Consider the following 16,539-nt stretch of genomic DNA (forward strand, 5'->3'; position numbering starts at 1 on the left):
ACCTTGCTAACGTCAAGATAGATAGACAACATCCAGTGCTCTCCTTCCATCACAGATCCAGTCATACTGTCATTTGGGGCAAGTTATTTGGAGGTGGCTAACCCTTACTAAGTCCATACCGACTGGTCCTGGTCACCTTCTCTACCTTGTGCTCAGAAGCACCTTCTCAGAGGATTTGCTCTGTGGTTTTCCCAGGCAGTAGAGTGAGGTTATGCAGCCTGTACATCCATGGCTTGTTATTGCCCTTTTTTAAGAGAAGATAGACAATTCACCTTTCTCCAGAAGCTTTCAAAAACAGTGGGGATGATAAAGAACAGCCTAGCAGTGACACTGGCTTGCTCCATATGCATCTTCAGGTTTGAGGTTGAGATTGCTTCAGAGCTCCATGACCTGATCCTCTTCCTCTACTGGTGCTTCCTCCTCTCCCTGAATCCTGTTCTGGGGTGCAGAGACCTAGGAGATAGTATGTACAGAAACTCAAACTTGTTTCCCTGCAGTTACTTTATTTCACATATTTGTAATTAGCTGATATTATCCATCATGTTTTGCCTGAGATGCGGCCTGTTTAAGTGTTTGCTTCACTTACATGGGATGTATTTGAAATGGTTAATGAGAACCAGTACTCCTAGAATACACTACCCTTTCTTTTCCTGCCTTTTAAAAAGGAGGTGTGTGTAACATGGCTGTCTGGAGGAACTGGTTCTTCCTTGTGATAGTTTACTTGTTTGTTTGCGTTTGGTGGTTGTGAATGTTCTTGCAGAGGAACTCATTCTTGCCACGTAATTAGATAATTAGTTTCCATCTTTGATAGGCATTGCTGCAGCTGGCAGTGTGCACCGTCCCTAATAATGGATATAATAGATGAGGAAAATCAGCTAAATTAAGTTTAGTATGAACTAGATACCCAGGCAAGTGCACTTAATTCCACAGGCAATTATTTCTATATATAGAAATATTTGGTCTCAGTGGATGTACTTGTGACCTTATCGAGCACTCAGTGGAGAGAAAGGAGAGAGTTGGTAGTGTATATTTATGGAAATACAGTGGCCACTACGTGAGAAATGCTTGATTAGCAGGAGAATTAATTAGTATGGTTGTGATAGGACAGCAGGTATTGATAAGTGACTTTCTGATGTTTAACACCACTTCATTCTTGGTGCAATTTCCAAAAAAAGTCTGTCTCTGCCAAAGTTGCATAGCAGCATTTCTGCCTTTTCGGTATATGAAATTCCTCACAGGTCATGTCTCCTCCCCTGTTAGCTAATTTTGTTTGTGTGGTGCCCTGGAAGTCACACTGCAGCTTTAGTTTTGCATTCATGCTGCCTGAGAGCTCCTGCCCTACTCTTTATACTGCTGTAGAAGGGCATGGTGCAGCTCCCCAGCCTCTGAACAATGAGACAGCAGCTTCTCTTTACCTTGGACTGTATGTGTTGTCTATTTTACAGCCTGGATATGGAAGAATATTCCAAAGAATATTCCAACATGCATGGAGAATTTCTCCATTGAATCTGCCTTGAAATTAATACCACAAACAGAAAGTGTAGACCTCATTTTAATTTAGCTAAATAACTTACCTCCTGCTTGCTTATGCTTTTCACTTCTCAGGGGTATTTTAACATAAGCACTTTTCCTTTCTAACGTGTCTAACAACTGTTTCTTTTCCATGGACAATGTTATGAATGGAGTGAAATAGTATAATGGGAAAAACTTACTCATCATAATGATATAAAGAAGGTGTAAAGAAAAAAAGGGGAACTGGGATGTTTTACTGACATCCAGATAAATCTTGGAAAAATTATAGAGATTATAGACAGACCACTTAATGTCTGAGATTGTTATGTTACACTATGTTTAAAACGTGTTTATAAATAAGGTTTTTCTCACTATTTGAGGATTTGACTGCTTAGAGGGATGTTTTCATTAGACAGTCTCAAAACAAATTCATTGTCCTTAATTCTCCAGAAAATACAAGATATGAAAGACTAGAATCAGTAATTAAGTTTCTGAATTTTTAGGATAGGTCAAATTTGGCAGGAGAAGTACTCTGCAGTCAGTGCACTTGAGCAGATAAGGCTGAGGATACAGGCTAAGCACAAGTCAGCAAAGTTGGTGTTCTCTGTGCTGGAGGGTTTGCGCTGAGCTGAGTAATGGGCTGCAGCTCCTGGGTTCTGTCATACCCACGTGATTTCAAATGGCAAGCCACTACACTTACACTGGTTGCATTTAGCAATGCCTGACTGGAGGCTTCCTGTGATTGTGAAATTCCACGTGGCTGATTTATGTCTCTGTAAACATGAAAAGAATATTTTTAATACAGTTGTATATTCCCCACTTGAGCTAAATTTTTCCCAATATCTTTCTTTAAAGGTTTCTGGCATAAAAAGAGCTTAACAGTATAGTGTGTTTTTAACGTATTCCAGTAGTTCTTTTTTAATAGCTGGGTTTCTATAGGGTCAAATGTTATTAACTCTTTATTCCCAGCCTTAAAAGAATCATGGGTATAGTGGCTCCTTGTCCCTGGTTTATACTTCAGCAGCACCAGCAGCAAAAATACCAGGAATGTATAATACAATAACAGTATAGCAAAGTCGTATGTGTGCAGGGGGTCCTACCAGTTGTGAATTGCCCCTTCTTAGTTGTAGGGCAGACTTTTGTCCAGTGACCTTTGCTTGTGCCTGGCTTGTTTTCAAAGACTAAACAAGCTGCCCCATGTGTACTATCATTTAGTGGCAATCACACCCTTGCAATTTTCAGACACCTGTTCATTTAGCAACTTAAATAAGCCTTACTTACCTTATTCAAATCTAGTACACGCCCAGCTGTTTCTCCTCAGCCTGCATGTGTTCCTGTTGCCCTCAGTGTGAAGGTGCCCCAGATACAGAATAGCAGATTACATAAAAGCCATCCTTCGTAAATGGCAGAGTTGAGACTGTACCTCCCAGGTTAATACCCGTTTGCATCAGTAGGTCCAAAGGCAAGCAGATGGTGGGACAAATAAGTAAGCTGCTGAAGAATACCTAGTCAAGTGAAATATGAAATAACCTTATGCTTAAACACAAATTATAGCCATGCATTATTTTTTTTAAAGTCTGGAAAATCATAGGACTATAGGATGGTTTGGGTTGGAAAGGACATTAGAGATCATCTAGTTCCAAAATCCCTGCTGCGGGTACCACCCACTAGATCAGATCGCTCAGGTTGCTCAGGGCACCATCCAACACGTGTTGGAGATAGATGTGCTACCAGTGGGGGCAAAGTTGAAGCATTTCAACATCTTCTGTCGAGGGTGAGAAGAAAGTGGAGAGCAAGATTATCAGAATCAATCTGTGAAGACTGTGTCAAGAGTGGTTAGCACACTCACTCTTACTGATGCTAGTACTATGAGAAGAAGAGACAGGGAAATGTTTAAAAATCCAGATAAGAATGTTCTTTCTAGATGAGGCTTCCTAATTAGAGAAGAGTTTCTGCCTTGGGATTCAACCTTTCATGCGGTAAATGCTCAGTTACAAATGTATGAAGCTATTGATTTTCTGATGCCAGCAGCTCATATGTTGAATATTTAATGTAACCCAAATACTTATTTCCTAGAAATACTAGGAGATTAAAAAAGCCAAATCAAACTCAATCTCTGGAGTTTACAGTTTAACCAGTTGTATACTGGACAATTAAAGAGGACAGTGCAAAATGTCTCCGTGGAATGGAAAAGGGATCTTTTCAGCAGACATTCAGTGTTTGCATTGACTCAGATGGACTCAGATGGGTGGAATTTCAGATGGGCAATCTTCAAGCTTTTTGAGGGATGAGTATGGTAATTTTCATCCTGTTATCTGCTGATTTGCAGATATCTGTGAACGTCTTAGAAGAGATCTATGAAAGATATTTTAAGAAAAGAAAGTACATTTATGTTACAAAGCAATTCACATATGCCAGTTTTTAAGGTAGTCCAAACTCCTAATCAAATTTCTATAGGGAGTGTGAAAGGATGGAAAACATTGTCTGAACTTATATTTGAGATTATATTCTTTGCAGTTTATGCTCCCTGTGTTCTAGGATTAGTTCTCCTCTTGTTTTCAAATTTTAATGAATGGAGCAAAACTTAATGACCTTTGGACTACTCCTAAAGGTAAATATGTGAGGTATTGGATTTCTCTCCAAACATGGAGAGTTCTTCAATGTAAACTAGTAAATAAACCAAAACAGCCTGAAGTTAGGACCTGAATTACAGCAGGACCTTGAATCAAGGTTGGATCTCTTATTAATTAAAGTCATTAGGACTACTGTTGTTTACTTTGATGCATGCAGGATTTAAGTATTTGTTGGCTGTTGGTTTCAGGTTTTTTTCTGGAGATTTTAATTAAATGAACAGAATGTAGTTATATTGCTGCTTCCCCTAGCAAGAACTTTGGTGTCAGCAATCTATGCTTTTGCCTTAAAAAAGCAAAACAAAACAAAGCCTTTTTCTTGCAGGGACATGCTGTTAGATGGGCTATTAGGAGTATTAAAATAATTGCAACTTAACTACGTTTAGTTATGCAATAGATTTTATTGTAAGTATGAGTTTCCTTGCATGAAAACTTACAACATGAGAAAACAGCACTCATCTCTGTCAATTTGGAAATCTTACTTCACTGTAAGTATGGGGAAGAAAAAGAAACTAGTGTCAGACTAATGGGCCAGCCATTACGACACATGTGAGAACATGAGGAACTTCTAAAAATACTAGTGAAATGAGTTTCAGAGGCTGAAAGGATTTGGGAAGATGTGAAGTGTGACTATCTTAAATCCTAGAGGTGCATAAAACTGCTAGAATGGTTGGATAAGACATGCCTACTTCATTCTGTTGTGTCCTCAGAGATGGCTGTTCTTTTTATTAATGAGGTTTACAGAGAGCAATGCTTTGCAGTGACCCATATTGCTGTGATACAGTGGGCAGTTTGAGGAGGAGCTTATGGACATTGTATGACTGTTGTACCACCACTTGAAAAAGTTGACCTTTTCTCAGGTGAGCCATTAGAAAAGCTGTGACAGCTGTCAGGCTACTGCTCTGGGGCAGAGTAAAATGGGTGTCACATCCTGCACTAACAAAAATCTCACCAGCCCCATAAAAATTACGTTGTAGAAGATTTTCAGGAAGATGGAGAGAAATGCAGAGAAAGCCACTGCACTCTGATTGCCTCTTAGCCTTAGCAGAATTGTTGTGTGAGATAGCAGGACTGTGCTTCTTTGGGACTTGACTTCCTCATCTGGATGTGCCAGCTCAGGCTGTTCACAAAACATCTGTTTCCCCGCTAAATGAGTATCTGTTTGATGCACTGTTGTGTTTGTCCCTTTGTCAGCATGCTAACAATGGGGTTTCTATTTCCGCTCAGCTTTAAGGCTGTTTCCAGCCTTTCCTTTCATAAAGTCTTGTACAGGTCAATGATGAAACTAGTTTCATGTTAAACAATCCAAACAAAAAAAGGTCAAAACCCCAAAAAGCTCAGCTCCAAGCCTGATGTTTCTGAGCTAATGAATGTCACAGCTTTTAACTATAGCATTGTATTCCAAAAGGAACAAAGTGAGCAGCTTTTATTCCCGTGGTGACGCACCCTGGTTCCAGCTGCAGCAGAGCAATCCCCATCCGCCTTTCTTCAAGTTCTGCTCACTGAGCTGTCACCCAGTCCTTGTTGTCTCTCTTCCTTCCCTGCTTCAGTTTTCATTTTTGTCCCTTCACATTTTGTTTACCTCTTGTCCTACCCTCCCATTTCTCAATCTCTCTGCCTTTGGCACTGTCAGAACAGCAACGCCCACAGTGCTGATTAATCTCTTAACAAATCAGATTCAGGAGCAGGAGTTGGAACTCTACCAGGCTTTGGAGAAGACTCTGACCTTCATCCTGGACTGCCTCAGCCCAGCTCAAACATGCCAGAAAGGAGGGGATGCAATTGCTTTAGTGCTTTTCATCTGGATGGCTCACTTCCGAACTGTGACAATTTCTGTAACCATACATTTGAGCAGTCTCTTGTGGTGCTTATTATTTGACACACTGTGGTATGTTTACTGGGATGAGATAATGGAGGTCAACAAGACCTCTGCAGGAATGTGTAGAGGTGCATGGTTACAAACAGTTTAGTTGCACAAAATTTGTGAAACGTGTCTGAACCTTAGTGAAATGAAACCAAAATATGTAATCATATATTTAATAATACTAGTGCAAAATCAAATTTTTAAATTGCAGTCAGCAACTCACTCTGTAGGAATATCAGCAATGAGAACCATATGGGACTTTTATACTGTCTCAGTAGTATTTTATCCCTGAGTTGCTCATTTCACCAATTTAGTTACAGAATTCTTAGATAAATATACACACGTTTTCTGAGGGATTAACCATTTTGTCTGGAATACTAAGATGCGCTCTTGATGACCTTTGGCAAGCTGGCTAATTGTGTCCTGATCTGCAAAACAGAGCAAAGACTCTGTTTGTGGTCTAGTTTGTCATCTTAAGTTAAGCAGCAGATGAGAACAGGTTGCCCCAAGAGGGTGTGGATGCCCCATCCCTGGAAGTATTCAAAGTCAGGTTGAGTGGAACCCTGAGCAACTTGATCTAATGAACGACATCCCTGCCCATGGCAGGGGGATTTGGAACAAGATGATCAAGGTCTCTTCCAAACCAAACCATTTTACGATTCTATGAGGCCTTTTGAGCTGACTATCTTTACAGAGCAGTCTTCAGTTTGAAGAGGAATTACCCTAATCTGTTTATCTCTTCAGCATGAGAATTGCAGGGCTGGATGTCAGAGCACTGCCGCTCCTTTCTGACATGAACTGCATGAAAGAAATAACCTACAGCAATGTTAATTTATGGTATCTAATACTGGGGTGTTTTTTTATTGCTCTGAAAGAGACACTGTGGATGCCAGTGAAATACAAATTTTAAATAAGTATATACTTTATAAAATTAATTCTGTTTATGACCTCTGTTGATCCTGACTCAGTGCCAGCTGTATTTGAGTTGTGTCAACAATATTGATGCCATATTTATCAGGAGCTGAATGACGAGATGAGATGATTACAGTGCTTTTAGGTGGCAATAGGGATTGAGCTGGTTTAGAAGCAGGAAGTGTGGATGCAGGCTCAGCATTTCATTGCTCATCCCTGGTGTTCTGCTGCTGCTTAAGCCTCTCTCTGTTTTAGTGTCTGCTGTGAGACTAGCTGTCAGGGAGGCCTAGGGAAAGACAATCAGTCAAACAGATTTCTGACTGACTTTTCACTCTCCCTGATGCTTGATGAAAAATGACCAGATCATTTGCTGTGGAGCTTGTTCTCAGGTGTTAGACTGAGTTTTATGCTCCGAAGTAGTTACTCCTGTAATGATAAAAGCTGTTTGGGCAGAGATATCTTGTTACTAAAACTAAAATGATTTAACTTGGTGGTTTAATAATTCTGGTTATAAGAGAAATAGTGAGAGAAGACTCACCTACTGAAAAAATATTCTCATGCTTAAAAAAAAAAAAGTTTAGACTGTTTAAACATTTATTTCCTTGCATTGAGTTCAAGGTGGGATGGTGGTATCCAAACAGCAGAAAACATGGCTAGTTCATAACAAACAGTACTTAAGTTCAAAGGCTAGAATAACTAACCAGCAAATATGTCTAGAGTTTTTTTGCTTTTAGTATTTGTAGTTGTTATTGGAGTGGGTTTTATTGTTTTTAGGAATGAATTAAATCCAACGGATTCTTAGCAATATACCTTGTGTCCTGGTCTGAACAGGACAAACTGCTCGCTGACCTTGAAGCCTGCATGTTTTTTGTTCCAAAGATAAGTTTGCCTGCTTCTTGGCATACACATCAAGAGTACTATACAGAAGACTTGAAGCTCGTAAGAAATCTGAAACTCTGAAAGAAAAACAAATAGACATAATGTTTAATGTGGAGTTCATGCTATTTTGCATGTTAAAGCCCTCCTCTTCCAAAGTTACTGTTAGAAGAATCACATGTTTACAGGGTATTTGCTTAATGGCATTGTGGGAAACAGTGTCTGTAGATTCCAGTTTGTTTAGCTACGTTGTGCTCAGAGTTAAATTAACAGGGTTATATTTTACCTGGGACCGAGTTGAAAGCACTTTGGAAGTAGTAGATACCTAATGCAGAATTTCCGTGCAGGTCTCTACAGCAACAGGGGTACCTACTTGCAAAGCCTCTCACAGATACTATGTTTTTCATATTCTCTAGAGTTTTAAGAATTAGTGGGTTCTCTTTGTCTCCAAATAAAGCCAGGCATGAAGTCCAAACAGATTGTTCGGCAGGGTGTGAAGTTGGTATTTTAGTGACCTGAATAGAGTTTAGCATTGTAATGTCAGTGCTTATACATGCTTCAGCCCTGAAGATACCCATTTCTCATTCTGTTGGACCAAATACAGTATCTTCAGCTCAGCAGTGTGAGGAATTTTCCCTTTCTGATTCAGTTATACAAACACACAAGATTATTTGCTTCAAAAGTCACACTTTTAATGTATAATACACCTGTGCAGAACTAACTGAATAAGAAAGGTGAAATTTTGATGGTCTTGGCCCAAGGTAATTTAAGGATGAGTGTTACAGATGAAATTTGGCATTGGGATTGGATTTTACCTGAATGCTTTTAACTTGCCCACCCACAACCACGCCCCCGAGTAATTTGTAGGACACTGGCATCAGCATTGGTACAAAACTCACAGAGTATTTGGTAAGAGAGAGCTGTGAATAAATGAAGCAAAGGATGGGGAAAGTCTAAACTGTATAATCCACCTGGATTGTGATGAGCTGTTCACAGGAACTTTGTGTTCTTGAAAGTGGCATATAACAACCACTAACAATTTCAACTTTTGTTATTTAACATGGGTAATAGTAAAACAAGGAGAAATTCAAAGAAAGTAGATTTGACTTTGAAAAGAAATTTCCAAGAAATCCACAAGTGATGAGAAAGTACATTACTGTGACTGTAAGATCTCAAGGTACTGATGGAGAGGTCACACAAGAGTTTAATGGAAAAGCTAGATGCACACCAGAGACAGAGGATAGATTGAACCTGGAGGAGATCTTGTTTTTCCATTTATAATTCTAATTATTTAAGTACATTGTATGTTGTCCATTAATAGGAACCCAGTTAGACAAAAGATGCAGCAATACTAAAAGGGCACGCAAGGAGGGAGTTGGAGTAGTGCCCTGCTGTCCCAGGAGAGATGTCTAGCTCTCCTGTGATGGCTGAAATTCTTTCAAATACTTTAAATAATCGATCCATAAGATGATTAAAAAGTCAGGAGAGTTTGCCAGGAAGGGGGCGGTGTGGATGTTAAGTAATCAAAGCTGTGAACTAGACAGATATGGGTGCCCCTCAAAGGAGGGAGAGATTCCATGGAAAGAACAGATTTGTTTTTCTCTCTCAAGTATAGGCCCCATGTGTTTAGGTACAGTGCTTTGTAAAACTCCAGTTTGCAAGTACTAAATGCCATGCAGATTTAGGACAGGCTTGATCTCATTAAACTTGCACCATTCACATTTAAGTGCAATTAGGAGAAAGCTGAGAATTTTCTCTTTCTTAGTTGTGAGGTGCTCAGTAAGGTAACTGTTTCTTTTAAATACAAGGATAATATAATTTTAGTGTAATTCATGCATTCTCAATATCCATAATCCATAAATTTTGTTAAATATGAAAATGTTTTCTCATATAAGCAGGATGCAAGGGAAAATATATAAGGTACACAGGAGATGTTTTTTTTCTGGTGAAGTTGCACAGATGTCATTCTTATGCAAGCTAAATTCTTCTGTTACCTGCATGTGATGTTGTTACTCTATCAGGAAAATCGAATCCATTGTCTCCATTTGTTTCAGGTCGGCAAATTCCACCCTTGGATCCTCATGAAAACAGTAACAATGGAGCAATCAAACTTGGGAAGCAAACTTCACAGACGGGTAGGCGGTGCTGCTGACCCAACTTGATCTTTTTAGATTTACTTGAAAAACAGCACCATTTGCGCTTTTTTTCACTGAGAAAGGACTTTGTGATCTCAGTGACGTGGCTCCTTATCTTGAAAGCAGTAATTTCAATACTTCCCATGAGCAATAACGCAAGGACCAGAAGCAGAAGGCTTTACTTCAAAGGAATTTTGCAAAACCCAGTTGGAAAATCCTCTCTAATATCCTGTCAAAATTACAATGTCAAAGTACTCCAATTCTCTGTTTAAAGCAGTGACTGGGGTGTTTTTTAATAAAAAGATTGGTTTATATATAAAATTTAGGTTTGCTGCAAAATCTTATCTTTTACATTGCAAAGTGGACTTGGCATGTTTCTACAGTTTTCTCTGAAATAATAGGGTAAAAAAACCCTCATACAACCTGAATTTTGGCTTGTGGTTTCTCTGCTATCTTTTTAGCTGGACTGCTTCAATGTTTTTCTAAATCTGTAGCTTCATCTCATACTTTCAGTGAACATCAGCAAGAAATGAACTGAATTCGTTAACAGAAGAAAAAAAATGGATCCAAAGGTTGAGCAAATGCAGTTTTTACAGACTAGAAGTCAAAATCTGTGTCAGGAGGTGCTGAGTATGTGAAAGAAGGAGTTGTCATGAAGGAAGCTGCTGGACCCCATACAGTTCTAGTGTGCTCCAGAAAGAAGTGAAGATGCAGCCACTGTGCAATGACTGGAATGATTCCCTTTGCATGGTGTAGGCTTCATTAATTTCTAAAAATGTAAAAAGAATGTAAATACAGGTTTAATCTCCACTACTTACCAGGTTTCCTCCAAATCTGTGCCCCAGACCAAAGTTGTCTCTGTTCAAAGTTGCCTATTCTTTGGTTTTTAAAAGGATGCCACAGTGTCGGACTCCTCGTGGTCTCACTGCTGTGCTTTGAGAGGTCCTGGAGTTCAAAGAATGGTATTTCTGTACAAAAACTGCTTAAGAGAGCACAATATAATTTGGCTGAAATCTAATAAAACAAACCTGAATGTTTGTTCACAAAGGTAATTCTGTGAATTTTTGGAGTAGTCCCCTCATTTGTTTCAGGATGTGGTGTGGAAGACCCACTGTGTGATACCTTTGAAGCAATGATGCACTTGAAAATGCAGTGTAGGAATAAAATGCTACAGATGGTTATGAACTGGTAATAACGTAGAACTGTATGCATTTTTCCACTTCCATCTTTTATGAATGTGTGTGACTGAGATGATAAAATCCAAATATATCATCTTTGTCAATTCAATTGGAAATGGGAATTAGGGTAAGAAAAGTGGGATTCAAAAACAAAGCTTAGCCTGCATTCCAGAACGTTAATTTGTTCTCTTACAAGGGAAATTATTGCCACTGCACATTTTTTGGAGAACTTAGGAAAAGCAAACAAAAGGGGAAAACAACTCTCCACAATAAATCATGAACAGGAAGACTAAGAGCATGGTTTCTGTGTTTATACATAAAAAGCCAGACCTTATTGGCTGGTTGTAAGATCGCTTTGATAAAATGTCACTAATTATTAGGGCTTGAAACAGAGCCAGATAAAATCAACAAGAACATTTTGTCTCCAGGGGACTTGGAGTAGTTAGAGGTGGAAAATGTCCCTCTGGATTTTGCCTAAGAATCTAAACTGCATTGTTTTCCATTTCTCCCATATTTTGACCTCCTTTCAAAGCACTCATAATTGAAAATATGCCCTTGGATATTTTGGGTAAACTTTCAGTTGTCACCTGTGCTGATATATGATCCATGTCTCTGAGTCATTGCAGCAACTATTTGACTGATAATCCTGGTTTTTTAAAGTGAAAATTCAGCAATCATCATTGTTGATAGCTGGGGAGGGAGACAGGCTCCTTTAGGGAACACTTAATCTCTTCCTTGTACAAGCAGGTCTTCCACTGGGGCCTGGCTTTCCCCTGGCTGTGGAGGGAGAGCTTAACCTGGTTTTCAGTTCTAAAGATCTATCAAACTTACCAGCATCACAGATTCATACAATTTCTGGGGTCTGTGACCCAATGATCCAAGAGGTCTGGTTCCTCCTAAGCAAAACCCAGTAAAAAGCTAGACCTGAAACCCAGAAAACAAGGTGAGATTGAACCCATGCTTGTCATAAGTTTGAGTTCAACATAAAGCAGTAATACATAACTGATCTTTAAGCTTTTAAAAAACATTTTAAGATAGTTCTTTTTTTTTTTCTAACATTGCATCTCAAAACTTACTAAATCCTAATTGAGATGTCTGAAAGCTTTGTAAGACAATTCTGTGAGTACCTTGTAGACTCCAATTTATGCTAGAACTGGCAATTGATGCTGATCTGTATGGGATGTCCTGAAGAGCCAGCTCTCACAGCTGCCATTGAGCAGTATGTGAACCAGAACAGATTTATGAGTTGTATGTTAAAAATAGTTTAAAATTGGTGGGTTTTACAATGGATCTCTGGCAGATTTTTAAAATTTGAATGCTGACTATGTAGGCTCAAAGATGTTTTTGCATTTGGTTGGCCAAATCTAAATCACCTTATTCTGCTTTTAGTCAAGAAAAAGATTTAAATAAATAAGGATTCTGATTGTATAAATTTTTGTATTTGGGTTACAGTAGCTTCAGTAGGGAAGTCTGAAGTCACAGGTGAAAAAATAACAGGCCACTGTGCTGGGCAGAGTATCTCTCATTTTCCCAGAACACAGGCCTCACCTTTGCTGATGATGTAGCCTCCCTGCTGTTCATCAAAGCTGAAGTGCAGCTTTAATATGCCTCTTCAAATTTTGTTTGTTACAAAAATTGCAATTTTCAAATGTAAAATTAGTGATTTCTGCTTCCTTTTGTTGCCTGTGTTGCTTGGAAAGTACAACCATCCTTCATAAACAGCCAGCAAAATGACCTATTAAAAAACCTAAATCTTGGAATTGAAAGTTTCAGGAGCAACTGGAATTCTTTTTAGTAGTTAATGGCTGATGAAAAGTTAAATTACTGTACAGGAGCACCTGACTGTGTAGCTTATCTTCTCTAATAATAATAGTACTATCAGTGCTGCCGTTCTAGGTTAGCCAGCTGGTGCTGGATTTGTCCAAGATTTATTTTCTCAAGAGAGTTGACTGCAGGACTGAGGCACAGGCTGTAGTGCCAAGTATATTTGGTTGAGCTTGTTTGCTCCGTGACTCAAGACTGTGACTGTCCAGTTGTGGGTGACTTGCCTTTCAAGCTTGTTGTGAACTAGTTTAAAAACAGAATTATGAAGGAACAAGTTTTCATATATGCTCTGCATATGTGTGTGTATATAAGTACAGTTTTATATTCTTATGCTGACATGTAGTGTTTTTTCACTATGTCTGGTTCTCATATACTGCACATTGTATTCTGTAAGTACATTTTTTGTTAATGATTTTTCACCTTTATGAACTTAAAGTTGCGTGCAGATCAAAGGTAGGAAGAAGATAGAGATAAACATAGGCACAATTGTTGACTTGCCATTCTTACACATGAAAATAGCATATTATGGGAAAAGTTTGTCATGCAGACTGAGAAATCTAAAAAAGGCCATTATTATTCAAGAACTGGGATACTGAAGTAATGAAGTGACACTCAAAAAAAAAAAAGGGAAAAACTTCTGCTTTTGTTCATGGTACAGCATGTCCATCTAAAGTGCTGCAGTGTAACATGGGCCTGAATCAATACCTAGAAAAGTTACATGTCATCCCATGTTTTCACTAATCCTTCATGGCACGTGGTAATAAGCATGACTAGATAGATTACATGTGTGAGCATTCTGACTAAATTCAGACTGTTTCAGTACAGTGATACATTTTACTATCCTACCCTTAATTATTTAAACCAGAGTCAGTGATAAATTGTAAGTTTAAAATCACCTGCAAATACTCTTCCTCTGTTTTGTTTATAAAGGGCTTTGACTGGGCTGGACCCACTCGCTTCATGTATGGGATGCTGCAATCTGTTAATACTTTACCTTTTGTTTTACCTATTAATTGTATAATACCTAATAATATTTTTTGTCCTAAAATGTAGGTTTTGTGTTTTATTTAACCAACAATGATTAACGCTAATAAATGTTTTAAATGCCTCTGATTTGGGGATGTCTTTGGTTTCAATAAAGCGGAACAAAACTGCTCCCATTTTGCACATCATTTGTTCTTGAAAAAGGGCTGTCTGCAGTCTGTGGATTACTTGCCTGGGATTTAAATGCTGCTTGAAAAGTTTGTGGCTGGCCTTTTAGCAGAAACTGAATGCATTCCTGGGGGATCCTACAGTCCAGGTGAACTTCCAAAAAAACCCAGAAAAAGATGATCTGAAAATCCCTTTGATAAATGATTTGATTTATCCATTAAGAGAGAGGGACCTGAGTGGCCAGTATCTGCTTAGAAATTTAAAATAGTAGCTGACAGTAGAAAGTGAGTTGCCAGGTACACTTGGTTTGAATAACAGCACTGACTGAGATGTCTCATAAGACTTTTTCTGTTTTGTATGTTTTTATTTTGGTGGTACATTTCTTTTTTTCCCTCCCACTTTATGTCCCTCAAAATTGTGTTTAGAGGTTAAGAATCAACACTTCCTTAAGTATTTCATACCCCTTAGTGCTGTTGTCACCTCACCAGAAGTTTTTGCACCGTTTGGATCATATTTTCAAAGTTGTTACCACAACTGTAAGGATTAATTTTTTTTGAGGAAAAACAGGGGTTTGGACTAACCCTTTTCTACGTACCATGATAAATTCAATGCACAAGGGTACACAAGGGACACAGTAACTCAAATAACAGAACAGAACACCATTTTTATGTGTAATGAGAAACCAGTATTTCAAAGAGGTTTCATGAGTTTAGTTACTACTGGATAGATACCCAGCAGGATCAGTTCCCTGCTTTAAAGCAATTATAATTATCTTGAAAAAATTATGTATCTTTCTTCCAGCTATGCATGAACAAGAATGAACCCAGGTACGCAACTGTAAACTAAAAGATGATGTACTTAATTAAGCAAAGCCTAAGTAAGCCCCTTAACTATTATTAGTGTGTTGGAAAATCAAAAGTGAGTGCTGGTTTGCCTTCAGGTGTGCCCCTTGATGGATCAGTCCTTGTATTGTCAGTGGATGTTTTTACATGGCTTGGAAAGCATGTTCTTGTGTTGCTTTAGATTAGTTTGGAGTTGAATTTAGCAATGAGAGGGGAGCTGTGCAATTGGCTGGAAAATAAATCTCTGCTTTCCTTTTGAAGATTGAAGGTTTTGTCTGGAGGTACTTAAGGAAAAGTATTTGACATTTCAGCCTTCAAAATCTTCACGACTGCAGTTTCAGCCCTTCTGCAAAGAACATCATAGGACACCCTGCTGTGATTTCCTGAGCACTGTACTGAAATCAGGACAGCAAGGCTGATGAAATAGTCTGTGCAGCTACTCCATACCTCCACCCCCTCATCTAATCTGCAAAAGTGTTTAGGCCCCTACTACATCATTTGTGAAATGCCTCCCTTCCCTGAAAGGAAAACAGTAAACTGCAGGATTATTACTTTTTATCCCCCCTTGATCTTGTTTTACACAGGGCTTCAGAGTAATTTTCTTTAAAAGTGTTAAATCAGTCATGGGAGGGTAAACTGGGTGAAGATGTTTGTATAAATGCCTCTGTTAATTGGTGCAGGTCTCAACATCAATGATAAGATGCCTTCATTGTGTAGTGGGGTTTTTGGCCATCAGTAAGGTCCTCTCTTGATCTTCTAACAGCCTGACCAGGGATAAAGTCATTGCTTGATAGGAATGCTCTCTCACTGTCCAAAAGTAAGACTTGTCACTAAAAACTATAAAATCAGAGGTTGGCCACATTTAACAGGTTAAGATGAGAAAGAATAAGTAATAGCATAATGGGGCATGATGCAGCTTTTTCTGTATACGAAATATCTATTTCAGATAAGTTTCTTTGATTAAGAAGACGCTTTATTGCAAAATGCCTGTATTTCTGGTGCTACCAGCTAGATCTCGATGCAGATTAATTTGTGTTACCACTGACCACTGGTGTGTATTTTGTAGGAATATGAGAACAGGCTCATTGTGTTTTCAAGAGATAGGTGTATAAGTGTTACTGGAATTGTTTTGCAACATAGATGTGAAAACCTGAAGACAGTACACTGCCAGAACTTGGGGTAAGAGGACCTGTACAAACTTGCATTTAGTGTCACACCAATTAACAAGTTTTTAATGAGATGTCATTATTCAACACAGAGAAGAGAATTTTGAGGCTTCTGGTTAGGTATTAAACATTTATCAGCTCAGGAAGGATTTCTTTTTTCTGGCTGTTAAATTTCTCTAGCACAAAAGCATTTTTATCCCTGAGATTCCCTGAAGAACTAAAAAAAAGAAAAGCTTGCTTTGAAAAGTACTGACCTTGTTTTCTCAAAACCTAAGAACCCAAGCTTTCTCTTTCCCATCACCTGTCTAAAGTTCTTTAAGACACATATTATTTATGATGAAGTATTCAACCTTTTTATTTGCTACACTCTGGGAATTTTAGAAAACAAAAATGCTTTTCCCTAAAGTCCATTTAATTCATATTTGTTTTACCTAGTCAATGCCACTCC

The 16,539-nt window shown here is 38.5% G+C and overlaps 1 protein-coding gene across 2 annotated transcripts in view; it reads left to right on the forward strand.

The window, feature by feature from the left end:
• The window catches only part of RAB31 (RAB31, member RAS oncogene family), a 66,001-nt gene extending 51,915 nt beyond the window's left edge, over nt 1-14,086 (forward strand). For both annotated transcript variants that reach the window (XM_071554832.1, XM_071554833.1), the window contains exon 7: nt 9,849-14,086. In XM_071554832.1, the coding sequence (XP_071410933.1) occupies nt 9,849-9,946 (98 nt within the window). In that variant the 3' untranslated portion in view covers nt 9,947-14,086. The remainder of the gene's footprint in view (nt 1-9,848) is intronic.
• Nucleotides 14,087-16,539: the final 2,453 nt, after the last annotated feature.

The sequence above is a fragment of the Pithys albifrons genome, chromosome 4 (genome assembly GCF_047495875.1).
Source record: "Pithys albifrons albifrons isolate INPA30051 chromosome 4, PitAlb_v1, whole genome shotgun sequence".
NCBI lineage: Eukaryota > Metazoa > Chordata > Aves > Passeriformes > Thamnophilidae > Pithys > Pithys albifrons.